General features: G+C 40.3%; 1 protein-coding gene across 12 annotated transcripts in view; it reads left to right on the plus strand.

Annotated features, from left to right (window-relative positions):
* The window catches only part of otofa (otoferlin a), an 81,291-nt gene that overhangs the window by 42,774 nt on the left and 18,081 nt on the right, over nt 1-20,436 (plus strand). For 10 of the 12 annotated variants that reach the window (XM_057823073.1, XM_057823064.1, XM_057823071.1 and 7 more), the window contains 20 exons: nt 7,961-8,031; nt 8,378-8,504; nt 8,583-8,637; nt 12,011-12,142; nt 13,023-13,085; nt 13,197-13,281; nt 13,445-13,604; nt 13,848-14,034; nt 14,384-14,570; nt 14,805-15,028; nt 15,295-15,403; nt 15,490-15,676; nt 17,297-17,417; nt 17,712-17,812; nt 17,994-18,084; nt 18,166-18,282; nt 18,386-18,538; nt 18,769-18,961; nt 19,036-19,160; nt 19,276-19,410. In XM_057823073.1, coding sequence (XP_057679056.1) covers nt 7,961-8,031; nt 8,378-8,504; nt 8,583-8,637; nt 12,011-12,142; nt 13,023-13,085; nt 13,197-13,281; nt 13,445-13,604; nt 13,848-14,034; nt 14,384-14,570; nt 14,805-15,028; nt 15,295-15,403; nt 15,490-15,676; nt 17,297-17,417; nt 17,712-17,812; nt 17,994-18,084; nt 18,166-18,282; nt 18,386-18,538; nt 18,769-18,961; nt 19,036-19,160; nt 19,276-19,410 — 2,623 coding nt within the window. Of the gene's footprint in view, nt 1-6,783; nt 6,870-7,960; nt 8,032-8,377; nt 8,505-8,582; nt 8,638-12,010; nt 12,143-13,022; nt 13,086-13,196; nt 13,282-13,444; nt 13,605-13,847; nt 14,035-14,383; nt 14,571-14,804; nt 15,029-15,294; nt 15,404-15,489; nt 15,677-17,296; nt 17,418-17,711; nt 17,813-17,993; nt 18,085-18,165; nt 18,283-18,385; nt 18,539-18,768; nt 18,962-19,035; nt 19,161-19,275; nt 19,411-20,436 lie in introns of those variants that run through there. The other 2 variants (XM_057823070.1, XM_057823065.1) reach the window with 2 other exon arrangements.

Raw genomic sequence — 20,436 nt, forward strand, 5'->3', positions numbered from 1 at the left:
AACATCATGCTTTGGGGCTGTTTTTCTCCAAAGGGACCAGGACGACTGATCTGTGTAAAGGAAAGAATGAATGGGGCCATGTATCAAGAGATTTTGAGTGAAAATCTCCTTCCATCAGCAAGGGCAATGAAGATGAGACATGGCTGGGTCTTTCAGCATGACAATGATCCCAAACACACAGCCAGGGCAACAAAGGAGTGGCTTCATACGAAGCATTTCAAGGTCCTGGAGTGGCCTCGTCAGTCTCCAGATCTCAACCCCATAGAAAATCTGTGGAGGGAGTTGAAAGTCCGTGTTTCCCAACGACAGCCCCAAAACATCACTGCTCTAGAGGAGATCTGCATGGAGGAATGGGCCAAAATACCAGCAACAGTGTGTGAAAAGCTTGTGAATCGTTACAGAAATCGTTTGGCCTCCATTATTGCCAACAATGGGTACATAACAAAGTATTGAAATGAACTTTGGTATTGACCAAATACAGTGGTACCTCTACATACGATCGCTTCGACACACGAACTTTTCGACATCCGACGTAAAATTTGACTCGCCATTTGTTTCTACATCCGACGACATGCTCGAAATACGACGACAATGGCAGCACCGCAGATGAATGCACGGCGGATTTTCTTGTGTGACAAATCAACACTGGTTTCAGAAAAGGTTGGTACAGGTGGTGAAACAAGGAAAAAGTTGACGCTTACCTTCTAAATGAAGATGCAAATGACAGAAAAATATGAGCGTGGGGTGAAATGGCTCAACAATACATCTCCACGGTCCTCCTCCGACCATCGTTCGCCAGTCTTTATAAGTTAAGCTGACAATTCTTATTGTGGTAACATCTCCAGAGAAATCGCCAGCTTCGCCATGTTTTCATCATTTCTTTCACAACTTATTCAACACAAAACGCCTGCTGTCTGCCGCAATTGACGATGTTCTCAAGAAAGCATTGAAAGCGAAAGTAAACTCTCACCCGCTCCCCTCCCTCTTTGTCACGTCAGCCCCGCGGTGCCTTCAGGTACAGAAAAAAACGTCCGCCTTATTAGAACCCGTTCCGTTACACTATTACAGGAATTATTATTATTATTATATTATTAATCCGATTTTTATTTATTATTTATTTGTTTTGCTATATGTAATTGCCATTTGTAATAGTACCAGCAGTATTTTTTAAGGATTTAATGCAGGTTTTTGGGCTGTGGAACGAATTAATGGAATTATAATGTATTCCTATGGGAAAATCCTGCTCGACATACGACCATTTCGACTTACAAACAAGGTCCTGGAACGGATTAACTTCGTATGTAGAGGTACCACTGTACTTATTTTCCACCATGATTTGCAAATAAATTCTTTAAAAATCAAACAATGTGATTTTCAATTTTTTTCCCACCTTCTGTCTCTCATGGTTGAGGTTTACCCATGTTGACAATTACAGGCCTCTCTAATATTTTCAAGTGGGAGAACTTGCACAATTAGTGGTTGACTAAATACTTATTTGCCCCACTGTATAAAATATAAACTTCCGGTATCGATATCAGATCGGGATCGCAATATTTGGCCTTTGTATTACTTGGTATCGGATCGAATCCAAAATCACTGGTATCGCCCATCCCTAAGCGAGAGCACTCAACTGTGCAGCGCTCCCAAGATAATTTCTTTTTATTTTCTTCTTTTTTGTTAATTGAATCCCAATTCCATATTTTGATAGTTTGATAGATTTTGAAGTTGTAAAGCATTAACGCAAACAACAAAAATGAATGAAAGAACAAAAAAAAAAAGATTTTTTATAATGGGTCAAAATTATTTTTCGAAGAAATCATGTGACTGGCACCATAGATGGTCATTTGCTTTGCCTAACCCTTTAAAAAAAAAAAAAATTGAGGAGGGCAATTTTATTTTTCAAATGATTTTTTTCTTTGTTTGAAAATATTTCTTGGGGATTGAAGCAACTTTTTGGGGGATCAAATGATTTAGACACAAATGTCCTACACATAATAAGGCCCAAAAACAAAAAGGATTGCTAAAATCAAAGACAAAATTTTGAATGAAGTGTTCAAATGCAAATATTTGAGTTTCAAATATTTTTTCGCATTGAAAAACTTTTTTTCTATGATTGAAATTTTTCTTTTTTTGATTGAAGTGATTTTTCGTTTGAAAATATATTTTTTTTGTTTGAAGCAACTTATTTTTGATTGAATAATAAAGACACAAATGTCCTAGCCAAAATGTGGCCCAAATGCAAAACAACATGACTTCAATCAAAAAAGTTGCTTCAATCAAAAAAAGATAATTGACTTCAATCAAAACAAAAATTCAAAGAAAAATAGCTTTTGATCGAATAATGAAGACACAAATCTACCTCCATATGGCTCAGCCCAGGGGATACAATTTTTGACTGGGGTAACTACATTGGAACGACACCGGCGGGCGTACCAAATTCAATGGATGATGATCTTGGCGAAAAGTATAGCTGTCCTAAGCAGCCTGATTTAGAATTCCCCTCAAGAATGATGGGAAACAAAAATGCTCATTTTCAATTTATTATTATACATATTCTTGTCAGTTAATTTTATTGCTGACACTGCGTTTAGGGGTCATCAACATGTTGTGCCCCCCCCCCCGGCCCAAAAGTCAAACTCCGCCTATGTTGTGGACTCTTGGATAAGATGGCAAGAGAAAATTATAGTTAGGTTCCGCAACACTTGGTATGGGGAGGTTGAAAATACGACAAGTAGTAAGAAAGTTATCAAAATATGAAACTGGGATTCAAACACCAAAAAAGAAGAGAAGAAGAAGAAATTATCTTGGGAGCGCTGCACAGTGGAGTACTCTCGCTTCTACTGTATGTGCCCTGTGATTGGCAGCTTGGTGAATCAAGGTAAAAATCACACCTTTCTAAAGCCCAAAGGCAGCTTGCATGGGATCTAACTCACACACTAATGAGGACTAGTGCCAGAGAAAATGGATGGCTGCATTACCTCTCTGACTGTGTCAATCAAAACTGATTATTAGGGGCTGAACTTCTTCATTATATTGTACAAGGGATAGGGATGTTTGGCCACTCCTGACTCAGCATATCATTTCTGCCGACTTGTTCCAGTTGCTGTAGAAGTTTCCCCAAGGCATTTCTAGCTTTTTTCAAAACAGTTTGTGTTCTATGGGAAACTGAATGTATGATAGATATAGTACATTTAAGAGCAGCTAGTAATGGATACAGTACATTGTTATCTTCAATTTAATTGATAGGCGTTGTACTGTATTTTGCTGAGGGGCATCTCTTCTCCACCTTTCCCAGCATGGGCTCTGTGCCTACAGGATGATTTATGACAGTACCTTTAACACGTTTTTTTCCTGCACCTCAATGAGAAATCTCTGCAGAGATTCTGTTACTCCAAGTGAATATATCGACCCCTGAGTGGGTGTGCTATATGTGGATTTGTGATGCCGCAAAATCACATTTCATTTGAGAAATTGCTTCATGTGGAAAAAAAAAACTATAATAAAGTTATGTCAGCTCATGTCAGCTTAAAGTTCATTTCTCAAGGTATTTCTTAGCAAATCCTCTATGTGTTATGTTGCTGAAAATGTCATTGTCTATTGTTTTCTGCTCTGTTGTGATTAACAGTGATAGGTGATATAAAGTGTGTCAGTAATTTGCTGTTTTAAAGTTCCAATGGTGATACATGGCTGCTGTTGGTGACAGTCATTTAATACAAACCTGCTGTATTTGCTAGACATGGTGGGAAAAACATTTGGACTCAATAAGCCTGAAAGACAGTGTCTTTTCCTAGCAGGTTGCTACGGGAACAATAAAACATTTATTCCAAGTGTATATAATGGCGTTCAACTCACTCAGGATCCCACTATCTGTTATTTTTTTGCCTCAGAGTGCAGTATGTAGGATTTCTTCAAATCACCTGTACTCAAACAAGAACTACAAAGTTGTTTGGAAGAATGCTTCTGCCAGTAAAGTACAGTGTATCACAAAAGTGATTAAACCCCCCCGCATTTTTGCAGATATTTAAGTATATCTTTTCATGGGACAACACTGACAAAATGACACTTTGACACAATGAAAAGTAGTCTGTGTGCAGCTTATATAATAGAGTTGATTTATTTTCCCCCTCAAAATAACTCAAAATATAGCCATTAATATCTAAACCCCTGGCAACAAAAGTGAGTACACCGCATGGGAACTACGTACATCCCTAAATGTCCAAATTGAGTACTGCTTGTCATTTTCCCTCCAAAATGTCATGTGACTCGTTACAGGAGTGCTGTCAGCATTGCTGCAGAGATTGAAGAGGTGGGGGGTCAGCCTGTTAGTGCTCAGCCCATACGCCGTACTCTACACTAAATTAGTGTGCATTGCTGTCACCCCAGGAGGAAGCTTCTTCTGAAGACGGTACACAAGAAAGCCCGCCAACAATTTGGTGAAGACGTGTCGCCAAAGCACATGGATTACTGGAACCATGTCCTATTGTCTAATGAGACGAAGATTAATTTGTTTGGTTCCGATGGTCTCAAGCATGTGTGGCGGCGACCAGGTGAGGAGTACAAAGATAAGTGTGTCATGCCTACAGTCAAGCATGGTGGTGGGAATGACCCCTCCAACCCCCCCACCTCTTCAATCTCTGCAGCAATGCTGACAGCACTCCTGTAACGAGTTCCATGACATTTTGGAGGGAAAATGACAAGCAGTATTAAATTTGGACATTTAGGGATGTACGTAGTTCCCATGCGGTGTACTCACTTTTGTTGCAGGGGTTTGGCTATTAATGGCTATATTTTGAGGGGAAAATAAATTAACTCTATTATACAGTGCCCTCCAAAATTATTGGCACCCCTGAAAAAGATGTTTTTTTAGCTTCTAATATATATTTTTTTAATTCAAATAATATATGACCTTAATGGAAAAAAGAGAAAAATCCAACCTTCAATACAAGTGCATTCATTCAGTGGGGAAAAAATCCCACATAAAGAAAAAATTATTTGACATCAAATAATGTGTGTCACGATTATTAGCACCCAATGTGTTTATACTTTGTACAACCCCTTATTGCCAACAAAACAAGGTCTGGGGACTGAGATGACCATGGGAGGAGCTTGATTTTGTGTCTGGTGAACCACTTCTGTGTAGATTTGGCCATATGTTTAGGGTCATTGTTTTGCTGAAAGACCCAGTGACGAATCAGCCCCACAGCATCACAGCTCTGAAAAGCACCTCATACCCACTGTGAAGTATGGGGGTGGGTCAGTGATGCTGTGGGGCTGTTTCGCTTCCAAAGGCCCTGGGAACCTTGTTATGGTGCATGGCATCATGAATGCTTTGAAATACCAGGACATTTTAAATCAAAATCTGTTGCCCTCTACCCGAAAGCTGAAGATGGGTCACTGAATAAATGCACTTGTATTGAAGGTTGGATTTTTCTCTTTTTTTCCATTAAGGTCCCATATTATTTGAATAAAAAAAATATTAGAAGCTAAAAAACACATCTTTTTCAGGGAGACAATAATTATGGAGGGCACTGTATAAGCTGCAGACAGACTACTTTTCATTGTGTCAAAGTGTCATTTTGTCAGTGTTGTTCCATGAAAAGAAATACATACTTAAATATCTGCAGAAATGTGAGGGGTGTACTCCCTTTTGTGATGCACTGTACAGGAAAAAAATCAGGCCTAGAGAAATGAATTGTTTAGAAAGGTGGGTTCTGACAGGACCCCTAGGCCATTCAGTATGCTGACATACAGTAAGTGTCAATTCAAACCAAGAACTCCTTGACTGTGAAGCAGACGTGTTATTACATCCTTACAGAATATTAATAAATGTCGGCACCATCAGTCAGGTAAACGTGCCATTACACCATTATTTAACTAGTTTACCTTAAGCAGCCCCAAAATGGAAAAAGTTTCCCACCCGTCTAAGGCGCGAGTGATGTTCAGTGCACTCGCATGTGTGATCTGAATCCCTATGGACAATAGAGGGAAAAGACCAGCCGTCAAAGTCCATTCAGCAAAGCCCACAGTGCGGAACACGCCAATTAATTATTAACATCTCTGTATTATTTATATCCTGTACATTGCTAGATTGTATAGTGTAAGTTCAAAGACGACCAGCTCAACCATCCGATTCTTTAGATCAGCAGCAAACCTTTTCAGGTGGGGTGTACAGTCAAGTTATGAGGAGTAATAGAGCCTCAAATCATTCATTTGTAAGTGCAATATACACGTGTAACAAGGCGATCTATCCATGCTGCCATTCATAATTGATTTGCAAGCCCCCTACCAGCATAAACAGAGCATGGTTCATTTTTAGCACCAAGCTCACGTGCACAGGTCTTGTTATACCTCACATATTTTGTGTGAAAATGTTCATTTTGACAAGGCATGAATGGAAATTTGTTGTGTGCAGTAGTGACCCCTAGATTCCAATTCTCAGTCCACTCAGTGCAGCTGGAAAATTGACTGTCTGGTTTGGCAGTTCTCTTTATCAAAGACACATGATGTAGCGTCAAACCTACAGTGGGTGTGTTAGTGTACCTTTAATTACTTCTTACTTGGTTGGTCAGCATCGCATTTCGATGTTTGTTGATGTTGTTGATTGATGTATTGGCCCACAACATCTTTTGACTAGTAGTTACCATCCACTTTATCCGCACTCATATACTTCTAAAGTACATCCCTCGTACCCTCCCTCCAATGTGTCCCTCCCTCCTCCTTCCATGCATGCATCACCCACTTATTGTCCTCATCTGTTTCTTTGCTTGTTTCGGATTTGCAGCACTTGATGACCAATATGTTCGTATGAAGGTTCATAAGGATTTATGTTGACACCTTTGTTGGGTAGACTTTGACAAGTGTTTAGTGTGGTAGGTATGACAGGGTTCTGTGGGGTTTTTTTTTGTGTGTTCTTGTGTGGGGGTATTCTTTAAATGATGCAGGAAACTTTCATTGGAATTTTTTCAGGTCACGTTTGTGTAAATAGCGCAGCTTTGACTTAACTAAGCACTAAAAATTAAGTGAATAGCATCTTTATTGTTGCAGCAAGTAATCTATAATATATTTTTGGACCAAGTAGGACTCTGGTAATGTTTAAGTCGGTGTGTTAGTTAGTTTTGTTAGTTTTTAGAAGGTAATTGCACTAATTTGCATATCAGTAAGTTGAAAAAAACATGTATTTCAGTGAATGTATTACTATTTATTTATTATGCTTAACATAAAAATGCCCAGAAGGCCAATTCCTTATTAGTTCTTATTGTGAAAATGTTTTTTTCGTGTGATGTGATGAGCTTGTAAACTGTGTGCTTTCATTAGTTATAAACTAAATTTTTCCAGATTACAATTTTTTAAAATTACATCATGAAATATTTTACTCTCTGTAGAGAATAAATGTAACTTTTTCAATTGAAAAGACATTAAAAGTTCCCATGATATTCTTATTCATATAGCTGAACCTTTAACTTTAAAACTGTGTTTTTGAACTTGAACCATGTAGTTCACTTTGAAACAGTCTGTCTGTTTTCCCAATGTGGGATGGGGATGATAACAGAAACAGGAGCCAGATATCGTATACCAGACTGTAAATGCTTCAGGACGCAAAGGCAAAGGCGCATTCATTAAATCCTGACATGTATCCATATCTGCAGCAAATTGGATGGTCAAACGCATTCTTAATTATTAAGGCTGCTCATTGGTGGGCTGTCACTGGTGACATCACAAGTCTTTGTAGTCGCCGGGATATGCGATCCAGATAATACAAATGTGGAGAAACCAGACACTGTTGTTTTTTAGACTTCAATGTGGTACTGAGTCGCGATGATTGGCTTGGCGGTGTTTAGTTGCCTGTCGATCAGTGTCAGTCTTGTGGCTCTGGGCCTAGTGATTGAAAGTGACCTTGAAGGGCACTTGGGAAAATCAAGCTCAAGTTCATGTTCTTGCTCTACTGTGACTTCCACAACAGATCAGGCAAAGGAGTGTTTGCATCCATGAAGCTCGGCAAGATCAGGAGTTCGAAAGATGATCACAAGAAAGGTAAAAACTTGTCTTGAGATCAAGTAGGCAATTCCTTTAAATTTCAGCAACATGTCCCGGTGTAAGCACCAGAAGTGATCAGTAGTAAAAGTCCAAATTATACCACATTGGTGAGTTGTACAGATATTCTGTTCAGTTTTCCGTCAAATTGGATTAACATTATAACTGTGAGACGACTTGGCAATGCATTAAAACAAGGATGACTTCCGTGGCAATACACTGCTACATCATGGCATTGTCCAAAATTCTTCTAAATGAAAAACAGAAAAATTCTTACGACAGCAAAGTTAAACAAGAGTATTTTTCAGCTATCAAATTTAGAATATCTCTACTTATTGTACCCGAGATGAGCCAGCAGTGCTGGACATGGAAGACCTAGACAAGAAGGCGATACGTCTCGCTGGAATGTTGGAACCGGACACCATCTCTCTGGCATCTGTAACTGCCGTCACAACAAACATCTCCAATAAGAGGTCTCAGTTTTAGTTACAATACAAAACATGTTGTAAACACGAGCATTAAAATAATTTAATTTGTTCTCATTCGTTTAGGTCCAAACCAGATATCAAGATGGAGCCAAGTTCAGGACGACCAGTGGATTACCAGGTTTGTATGCTTGGTTAACAAGTCAGTTCCTTATATCCCCCCAAAAACCTCGCATCTGTGCTAATGATACATTTCAGTGTTATGTGTAAAAACAAGTAGAAAAGCAATTTTTTTTCTTTTTTTTTTCAAAACAATGTTACAGTGCTGGGCAAAAGTATTGGCACCTCTGCAATTCTGTCAGATAATGCTCAATTTCTTCCAGAAAATGATTGCAATTACAAATGCTTTGGTAGTAACATCTTCATTTATTTTGCTTGCAATGAAAAAACACAAAAGAGAATGGGGGGAAAAATTAAATCATTATCATTTTACACAAAACTGCAAAAATGGGCCGGACAAAAGTATTGGCACCCTTTGAAAAATCATGTGATGCTTCTCTAATTTGTGTAATTAACAGCACCTGTTACTTACTTGTGGCACATACACAGGTGGTGGCAATAACTAAATCACACTTGCAGCCAGTTAAAATGGATTAAAGTGGACGCAACCTCTGTCCTGTGTCCTTGTGTGTACCACATTGAGCATGGAGAAAAAGAAGACCAAAGAACTGTCTGAGGACTTGAGAAGCAAAATTGTGAGGAAGCATGGGCAATCTCAAGGCGACAAGTCCATCTGCTAAGACCTGAATGTTCCTGTGTCTACCGTGCGCACTTATCAATAGGTGTAAAGCCCATTGCACTGTAGCTAACCTCCCTAGATGTGGACGGAAAAGAAAAATTGACGAGACATTTCAACGAACGATTGTGTAGATGGTGGATGAGAAACCTCGACTAACATCCAAACAAGTTCAAGCTGTCCTGCAGTCTGAGGGTACAACAGTGTCAACACATACGATCCGTCGGCGTCTGAATGAAAAGGGACTCTATGGTAGGATACCCAGGAAGACCCAGCTTCTGACCCAGACGCATAAAAAAGCCAGGCTAGAGTTTGCCAAAGCCTACCTAAGAAAGCCAAAAACATTTTGGAAGAATCTTTTCTGGCCGGATGAGACAAAAGTAGAGCTTTTTGGGAAAAGGCATCAACATGGAGCTTACAGGAAAAAAATGAGGCCTTCAAAGAAAAAAACACAGTCAAACATGGCGGAGGTTCCCTGATATTTTGGGGTTGCTCTGCTTTCTCTGGCACTGGACCACTTGACTGTGTGCATGGCAATATGAAGTCTGAAGACTACTAACAAATTTTCAGCATAGTGTAGGGCCCAGTGTGAGAAAGCTTGGTCTCCCTCAGAAGTCATGGGTCTTCCAGCAGGACAATGACCCAAAACACACTTCAAAAAGCACTATAAAATGGTTTGAGAGAAAGCACTGGAGACTTGTGGCCAGCAATGAGTCCTGACCTGAATTCAATAGAACACCTGTGGAGAGATCTGAAAATGGCAGTTTGGAGAAGAAACCCTTCCAATCTCAGAGACCTGGAGCAGTTGGACAAAGAAGAATGGTCTAAAATTCCATCAGAGCATTGTAAGAATCTTATCAATGGATATCGGAAGCGGTTGTTTGCAGTTATTTTGTCTAAAAGTTGTGCTACCAAGTATTAGGCTGAGGGTGCCAATACTTTTGTCCGACCCATTTTGGGAGTTTTGAGTAAAATGAAAATGATTTAAAAAATGTTTTTCATTCTCTTTTGTGTTTTTTCATTGCAAGCAAAGTAAAACATATTACTACCAAAGCATTTGTAATTGCAATATTTTTTTGGGAGAAATTGAGCATTATCTGACAGAATTAAAGGGGTGCCAATTAAAGATGTCCCGATCGATCGGCATTCCGACCGATCACGTCATTTTCAAAGTATCAGAATCGGCAAAAAAATATCGGACATGCCTTTTTTTAATATATATATATTTTTTAATTAAATCGTTTTCTAATTGTATTTAACGTTACAGACAAAATGTCTTACATTCATCCAGAGTCTTTAGTTTTGGCTTAACGTGGGGCTATCAAATTTATCGCGTAAACGGCGGTAATTAATTTTTAAAAAATTAATCACGTTAAAATGTTTAATGCAATTAACATATGCGCTGCACGACCCACTCACGCATTGTCACGTTCAATCTATAATGGCGTCGTTTTACCTATATATAGAGCTAACAAGTAGCGCAAAATGAGTAGAGAGAATTTTGGCAGTCTTTGGAGCCTCTTTTTAATTGGCTAAAGCCTTAAAATCCCTCTCTCAACAATTAGAAATATCGTGGGAAGCAATGTGGGGAAGAACGGTAGTGGTTGATCTTTTCCTTAACACCCTATGTTACTTCCCAACGCAGAGAAGATATATCAATTGGTGCCACTACGCACAGTCATGGTTGCACTTCCCATCATGCATTTGGGCAGAACAGTTAAATGGCTACAGTATCATTTCCTGAAAGCTCAACAAATACACTAGATGGCAATATTTAGTCACAATATACAAAGTCACATTTATCCTTTAAGAATTACAAGTCTTTCTATCCATGGATCCCTCTCACAGAAAGAATGTTCATAATGTAAATGCCATCTTGAGGATTTATTGTCATAATAAACAAATACAGTACTTATGTACTGTGTGTTGAATGTATATATTCGTACGAGTTTTATTCATTTTTTTCTTAATGCATTGCCAAAATGTACATGATCGGGAAAAATTATCGGGAATGATTGGAATTGAATCGGGAGCAAAAAAAAAAAGCAATCGGATCGGGAAATATCGGGATCGGCAGATACTCAAACTAAAACGATCGGATCGGGAGCAAAAAAACATGATCGGAACAACCCTAGTGCCAATACTTTTGACCAGCACCGTATAATGCAGGCTAGTGTTTAGCGCCACATTTTCCATTTGTTTTTGTTAAGCATGAGAGGCCAGCAGTCCTGAATTGTAGCTTTACAGCTACCCATTATTTTTTCACAGAGGGGCTTCAAAGTAAATTACACTTAATAACCTTCAGGAAAGCCCTAGAGTCAATGTTTAAAAAAAAATTTTTTTTTTAAGTATCCGCTTTTCCCTTTTGTTGTGTTCAAGTAGGAACTCCAAATCTACATCACATGAAAAAAGTGAGACGACTAACAATAAAATGCAATTTCATGTTATTGTAAAAAGCAGTAGATGTTTTCTATCCCTTTCAGCCTTTATGTCTGCCTCTCATCTCATATAAAGGTTAATTATACCAGATAAGATACCTTAAGCGCATAGTGACTTTATCACATGTTGTATTAGTTTAGCCTTGGGAGATATTGTTAAATGGAAGTCTGGGAAAAGCAAAGAATCAGGGGGACTATTCAATTAGGTTAAGGTTAATGATTCGTGCGATTTGTTTAAGACTCTCATGATCCAGCCAGTCAGCCTACTGTATATTGACGGACTGTCACGATGTTACTGACTGATTCTCGTTTGCATTCAGATTAGCATCACCATCATCGAGGCCCGCCAGCTAATTGGCCTCAACATGGACCCCGTGGTGTGTGTGGAGATTGGCGATGACAAGAAGTACACATCCATGAAGGAATCCACCAACTGTCCCTACTACAATGAGGTACATTTTCCAGGCAGAAACAAAGCACACATTTGTAGTGTAGTTTAAACTCACTCCATGGCCATAAACAGACTGCATGATTAGCTTCCATAAAACACAAACCATTGATTGTTTAGTCAGTGAATTAAGGGGTTCCTCACAGGGCCAACACAAACAACTTAAGTAACCGAGAAATGGGAATAGGTTTTGAGAGGCGGCAAAAACCATTTGGTCACTTTGTAGCTTAACTGTTAATCACATTGGAAGTAGCAAAACATTTTGGTTTCCTTGTCCACCTGGGTAAACTAAATGAAATAAATGATTTTTTTTCCCCTAGTTCTGGGGTCGTTTTTGTGATTTCATCGTGAGAGTCAGTATCAATGCAATAAATAACTTACTCAAAATGTTCCCAAAGAGCTTTGGTTGCAGAATGCTTCTTAGCATCATGCTGAGCTCAATCTTGGGCTTGAGAATCCTGTGGAGAGAAGAAGAATAAGTAGTGAGAGTTTGTCTGCTATCGATTCTTTTGTCTGTGACAGAAACCCCTGCGGACACACAATCTGATAGGTAAACCTATCAGCATAATGGCCCTCACAGCTTTCGAGATGTTTTTCCTCACCCTTCTGTGAAGCGCTCTGTCATTCACGGATATCTCTGGCGCAGTGAAGGGACACGATAAAGACTATACTGAATGTATGACACCAAATGTGCTTACTTGGCTTCTTTAGAAAATGTGATTTCCAGATAGACTTTCTTCACACTCAGTTCTGACACCACCATGGAGAGATCATTATCACAGCTCTCACTAGCTACTCAATTCTGCCTTTGAACATTGTATTGATGTCTACTGAGTGCTGCTAACATTATATTACAGAAACGATCTTTTGTTCTCTCTTTGCAGTATTTTGTCTTTGACTTTCATGTACCCCCAGATGTCATGTTTGATAAGATCATTAAGCTTTCGGTAAGGATGATCACTCAATCTTAAATACTTTAATAATCTGTATCATATCAAGATATCATTTTGGTCAGCATTTGCAATGTGTTAATATGTAATTCTACATTCTGCGGTCAGGTCATTCATTCTAAAAATCTTCTTCGGAGTGGAACGCTGGTTGGTACCTTCAAGATGGATGTTGGAACTGTTTACCATCAGCCCGGTAGGAAACAAATCTAAGCAAAAGAATATTAGAATCTAAAGGGAGATTTCTTTCATTTCATGAACCAGATCTCTGAGAAAGTACTAAGTGCCGAGACTGATCATGAGAAAATGTATGAAAATTTCAACTGTTTAAATGATGAACTAATTCACATGACTCTCAGAGCACCAGTTCTATCACAAGTGGGCCATCCTATCCGACCCTGTTGACATCACAGCGGGATGCAAAGGCTACCTGAAGTGTGACGTGGCCGTGGTGGGAAAAGGCGACAATATCAAGACCCCCCACAAGGCCAACGAGACCGATGAGGATGACATCGAGGGGTAGGCGACACAGTGTACAGTATCTGGATGGCCGATTAACAGTAGTAAAAACCCTGCTGTATACCGCCAGGCATCCTTGAATGTAACCAATTGTTTTATCATAAAATATAATAAATATGTAATAGAATTAAGAGTTGCCTCCCAGTGGTCAATGACGTAGTTGGTACAAATTTCCCTCCATATCAAAACCATTAAGAAATTTAAGCTTCTCAAGTGCATCTATCTTAACTTTATGTCAATCAGGAACCTGCTTCTCCCAGAAGGCATCCCGGCTGAACGTCAGTGGGCGAGGTTTTATGTAAAAGTCTATCGTGCCGAGGGGCTTCCTAAAATGAACACCAGCATAATGGCTAACGTGAAGAAGGCCTTCATAGGAGAGAATCGGGACCTGGTGGACCCTTACGTTCAAGTGCACTTTTCTGGGCAGAAAGTAAATTTCCCAAACATATCGGCTCACTGCTAGATGAACAAAAGCATTGGGACATACCCGACAATCACTTGCTTATCCAGGAGGGATTAAATTGAACCCCTTAAATTCTAATTTTGCAAAAACAAAAAAACAAGCTACTGAAATGTGGGAGGAAACTGGATTAAAGGCCAGATTTGAAACCTTAACCATGGAATTGTAAGGATTTGCTAACCACAACCTCATTCTTAACAAATAAAATTAATCCATCTCTGCGAGTGAAAAAGCCAATTGTCTCAATGCTTTAGTCCAAATATTACTGACGCAACAGTCTTGGCTTTGCCTTGGATTTCAAAGCATGTTCTATTTGTAGGGGAAGACCTCAGTGCAAAAAAGCAGTTATGAACCCATCTGGAATGAGCAAATTGTCTTCACTGAGCTGTTCCCTCCTCTCTGCAAACGTATGAAGGTTCAAATCCGTGACTCAGATAAGGTGAATGATGTTGCCATAGGAACCCACTTCATTGACCTGCGCAAAATATCTAATGACGGTGACAAAGGTAAGTCAAACTAAAGGCTACGTGGGCGTTGCCAAAACAGATTAGAGGAAAATTGCTATTGATTAGCTTTCAATATAAAGGCATTAATCTTGTTGTTTTTCCTTTTAATTCTTATCCTGTAAAAACGAGATAATTAGTGCTAGCATGAGCCACCTGATCCCTGTAGTGGGACAATAATGACGCAAGTGAAGGACTCATCCTAATTCTTCGCACACACGCCGATATGTTATTTAGGGTTCTTGCCCACCTTGGGTCCAGCCTGGGCCAACATGTATGGCTCTACACGTCAATATACCCTAATGGACGAGCACCAGGACTTAAATGATGGACTGGGCGAAGGTGTATCCTTCCGAGCCCGTCTGCTTCTCTCTGTTGCTGTGGAGATCCTCGACACGACATCCCCAGAGATCCTCAGCTCCACTGAGGTTCAGGTGGATTCTGTCTCCAACATCTCAGAGGTGAGAGGAAAGCAACTTAATTATCAGTCGAAAACCCATGGGACCTTTCTTGACCTCCCTACACAGTCCACTGCTCTATTGGTGTGGTTAATTTCCCAGTTGGATCCAAAATATTAGGAGCTCCACTAATCAAGGTTTACGACGTGACCACTGCTAGGGCCATTAAACTCAAATGTGTCTATTTCCTGACTCGATAAGAGTTACAGGAAAAAAACATTTTCTTTAGTTGCTCTTTTTTATCGCCTGTGTGCTTTTCTTCCTGCCAGAGTGCTACAGGAAAAATGGAGGAGTTCTTCCTCTTTGGAGCCTTCCTGGAAGCCACCATGATCGACCGAAAGATTGGCGACAAACCGATTACTTTTGAGATTACGATTGGTAAAGTAGTTCCTTTCTTTTAACTTGCTGATGCTCAACAAGTATGAAGGTTGAACCTGAAAAGAATGTGTTGATGCACAACAAAGGTAACTATGGCAACCAAATAGATGGCACAAGCAAGCCATCATCGTTGAGGAAGAAGAAAAAGGATGGAGAAAATAACGAGGAGGACAGCGAGCTCATCCAAAACTCCAGCGAGGACGAGGCCGATGAGGAAGGCGACATGGATTCGGTTTCCTGCACACCCCTCATGAAGCCTGTCATCACAGACAGGTCAGATCAGGGAGAGGTGACTCATATGGATGGGAGTCATTTATTTGTTTAGTGGTTTAGTGGTTTGTTTACTTATGTGTACAGTGGGGCAAATAAGCATTTAGTCAACCACTAATTGTTCAAGTTCTCCCACGTGAAAATTTTAGAGAGGCCTGTAATTGTCAACATGGGTAAACCTCAACCATGAGAGACAGAATGTGGAAAAAAACAGAAAATCACATTGTTTGACTTTTACAGAATTTATTTCCAAATCATGGTAGAAAATATGTATTTGGTCAATACCAAAATTTCATCTGAATACTTTGTTATGTACCCTTTGTTGGCAATAACGGAAGCTTTTCACACACTGTTGCTGGTATTTTGGCCCATTCCTCCATGCAGATCTCCTCTAGAGCAGTGATGTTTTGGGGCTGTCGTTGGGCAACACAGATTTTCTATGGGGTTGAGATCTGGAGACTGGTTAGGCCACTCCAGGACCTTGAAATACTTCTTACAAAGCCACTCCTTTGTTACCCTGGCTGTGTGTTTGGGATCATTGTCATGCTGAAAGACACAGCCACGTCTCATCTTCAATGCCCTTGCTGATGGAAGGAGATTTTCACTCAAAATCTCTCGATACATGGCCCCATTCATTCTTTCCTTTACACAGATCAGTCGTCCTGGTCCCTTTGCAGAAAAACAGCCCCAAAGCATGATGTTTCCGCCCCCATGCTTCACAGTGGGTATGGTGTTCTTCGGATGCAATTCAGTATTCTTTCTCCTCCAAACACGAGAACCTGTGTTTCTACCAAAAAGTTATATCTTGGTTTCATCTGACCATAACACATTCTCCCAGTCCTCTTCTGGAGCATCCAAATGCTCTCTAGCAAACCGCAGACAGGCCTGGACGTGTGCTTTCTTCAGTAGGGGGACACGTCTGGCAGTGCAGCATTTGAGTCCCTGGCGGCGAATTGTGTTAGTGATAGTAGCCTTTGTTGCTGTGGTCCCAGCTCTCTGTAGGTCATTCACTAGGTCCCCCCGTGTGGTTCTGGGATTTTTGTTCACCGTTCTTGTTATCATTTTGACGCCACGGGGTGAGATCTTGCATGGAGCCCCAGATCGAGGGAGATTATCAGTAGTCTTATAATTGCTCCCACAGTTGATTTCATTACACCAAGCGTTTTACCTATTGCAGATTCTTCCCAGCCTGGTGCAGGTCTACAATTTTGTCTCTGGTGTCCTTCGACAGCTCTTTGGTCTTGACCATAGTGGAGTTTGGAGTGTGACTGACTGATGTTGTGGACAAGTGTCTTTTATACCGATAATGAGTTAAAACAGGTACCATTAATACAGGTAACGAGTGGAGCCTCGTTAAACCTCGTTAGAAGAAGTTAGACCTCTTTGACAGCCAGAAATCTTGTTTGTAGGTGACCAAATACTTATTTTCCACTCTAATTTGGAAATAAATTCTTTAAAATTCAAACAATGTCATTTTTTTTTTCCACATTCTGTCTCTCATGGTTGAGGTTTACCCATGTTGACAATTACAGGCCTCTCTAATATTTCAAGTAGGAGAACTTGCACAATTGGTGGTTGACTAAATATTTATTTGCCCCACTGTATTATTCCTGAACCTCACAGGAATTACTTCCACCTTCCATACTTTGAGAAGAAACCATGTGTGTACATCAAAAGCTGGTGGCAGGACCAACGGCGACGACTGTACAACTCCAACATGATGGACAAGATTGCTGACAAGCTGGTCAGTACTCTGTTTTGCTCTGCACGCCATCCCTAATTATGGTTCATATATTCTGCAGGCTATTACTGTACACTATATACTGATAGCGAATCAAAACTGATGGAAACCTATTAACAAGCTCACTTAGTCAGCGAAGTGGAACAAAAATAACTTTCACCCTATAGGCCAGCTAATGACCCCGGACCTGGTAATAAAGGCATTTTTAATCAGTTCTGCCCTCAACAGTAAATAGTAATCTGGTCATTGTAAAGAAGTGTGATGTGCTGCTCTTTGTTTGGTGTTTTTCATGTGCAGGAGGAGGGCATAAACGATGTTCAAGAGATCATTAAAACAGAGAAGGCCTTCCCAGAGCGCCGACTCAGAGGAGTTCTAGAAGAATTGAGTATTGGCTGCAGGTAAGCTGCATTAAATTATGAACATTTATCAGCATTGCACAGTGGTAGAAAGTAACAAAGTATGTCACTGTAATCAAATGTAGTCTTCATCTTCAGTCATTTTGATTGGCAGTGAATGGAATTTGGGTATTAGCGCCCACAGCTCTGCCAATTTACTGTAAATATTTTGGTCTTTCCCCAGTCGGTTTGTGAATTTAGCTAACAAGGACCTAAATCAAGCTGGAAGAACAAAACTGGACCGGGAAAGACTCAAGTCCTGCATGAGGGAAATGGTAATGAAGTCGCAAACTTGTGTTTTTAGACAGTCAAAAGTGTATTTTTAGATGTCACGGTTGTACGCTCTGCTCATGTAGGAAAACATGGGCCAGCAAGCCAAACAGATGAGAACACAAGTGAAGAAAAACACAGTGAAAGACAGACTAAAGCTGGTGCAAAACTTCTTGCAGAGACTTCGTTTCCTCGCTGATGAGGTATTCATTTGCATGCAGAACAGAAATAATGGTGTGACCAATGTATTTGGCCAAAATTCTGAAATGTTCTGATCATCGATGTAATAATATGATTTTTTTCCAGCCACAACATAGCATCCCGGATGTTTTCGTGTGGATGATGAGCAACAATAAACGCATCGCCTATGCTCGCATTCCCTCGAAGGACATCCTTTACTCACTTGTGGATGAGGAGACAGGGAGAGACTGTGGGAAGGTCAAAGCAGTGTTTCTAAAGGTATGTTGTTGCTCATATTTGTCCTTGTGAGAGCAATAAAGTTTGTCAGAGATGGGGGACTTGAGACTCAAAGTGGTCAATTTTTTTGACTCAATTTTGGATTAGCATTTTGCCAACTCACCAATAACGATTAAGAGTAAAGAGGCTACCTCATGAAACACAAGTGTGACAGATGGACATTGACATTCAGATTCCAGTGTCTTACTCCCACCTATGCTATTTGTTCACAGCTGCCTGGTAAAAAGGGTTTCGGGCCAGCTGGTTGGACCGTTCAGGCAAAGCTGGAGTTGTACTTGTGGCTCGGCCTCAACAAGCAAAGAAAAGATTTCCTCAGTGGGCTTCCCAATGGTTTTGACGAAATTAAAGTTGCTAAAACAACGCCCTATCTTCACTCGGCACCGCCTGTCAGCCTCGTTTATGAAAGTAGGTGTCAGTAGGTGTACACTTGGGTTATCGCTAAACGACTTCCAAGTTTATGTTTTTCTTGTGTCCAACAGTGAAGCAGGTCTTCCAATTGAGAGCACATATGTACCAGGCGCGGAGCCTGTTTGCAGCGGACAGCAGCGGCCTCTCCGACCCCTTTGCCAGAGTCTTCTTCTCTACGCATAGTCAGGTTACTGAGGTAAGGCTTAGCATGGTAGTAAACTGCGAACTACTCTAAAAACGGGTCACGACTTGGCAACTCTTGAGAATCGCTGCTCGATAACATCCATCATCCTATACTGTATGTACTCCAGGTTCTAAGTGAGACCCTGTGCCCCACTTGGGACCAACTACTGGTTTTCGATGATGTGGAGCTTTTTGGGGAGGCCAGCGAGCTACGAGATGACCCGCCAATTATCGTGGTGGAAATTTACGACCAAGACACAGTGGTAGGATTTGCAACCAGTGACGAAAAAGAAAATAAAAACAGTCAACTCTTTGTGCTCACTAATGCCCTTTGCTTCTCCATCCATGTTCTAACCTTTTGTGCAACTCACACCAACATCACGTCCATGCGCAAATAGAGTTTTCTATTTGAGTATGCTCAAATAGAAATTTCCATATTTTTCCCTAAGAAAGTTTCCCAAATCACTGTTAATTCCTATTGAAAACTTTTTACCTGTGAAAATTTTGCTCCAGAATAGTCTGCTAGATTTTCCCCTACTCATTTTCCATGTGAATCGTACCATTACTGCATAAAAAGCAGACACTGCACCCTCCCATGTCCGCACCTACAGTTGTGGTCAAAAGTTTAAATACACTTGTGAAGACCATAATGTCATGGCTCTCTTGAGTTTCCAGTTATTTCTACATCTCTGATTTTTCTCTGATAGAGTGATTGGAACGGATACTTCTTTGTCACAAAAAACATTCATGAAGTTTGGTTCTTTCATGACTTTATTATGGCTGAACAGAAAAAAGTGATCAAATCTGCTGGGTCAAAAATATACATACAGCAGCGCTAATATTTAGTAACATGTCCATTGGCCATTTTCACTTCAATTAGGCGCTTTTGGTAGCCATCCACAAGCTTCTGGCAAGCTTCTGGTTGAATCTTTGACCACTCCTCTTGACAGAATTGGTGCAGTCCAGTTAAATTTGATGGCTTTCTGACATCGACTTGTTTCTTCAGCATTGTCCACAAGTTCAAGTCAGGACTTTGGGAAGGCCATTCGAAAATCTTAATTCTATCCTGATTTAGCCATTCCATTAACACTTTTGATGTGTTTTTGGGGTCATTGTCCTGTTGGAACACCCAACTGCGCCCAAGACCCAATCTTCGGGCTGATGACGTTAGGTTATCTTGAAGAATTTGAAGGTAATCCTCCTTCTTCATTATCCCATTTACTCTCTGTAAAGCACCAGTTCCATTGGTAGCAAAACAGCCCCACAGCATTATATTACCACCACTGTGC

This window comes from Corythoichthys intestinalis, chromosome 19, assembly GCF_030265065.1.
Source record: "Corythoichthys intestinalis isolate RoL2023-P3 chromosome 19, ASM3026506v1, whole genome shotgun sequence".
Classification (NCBI taxonomy): domain Eukaryota; kingdom Metazoa; phylum Chordata; class Actinopteri; order Syngnathiformes; family Syngnathidae; genus Corythoichthys; species Corythoichthys intestinalis.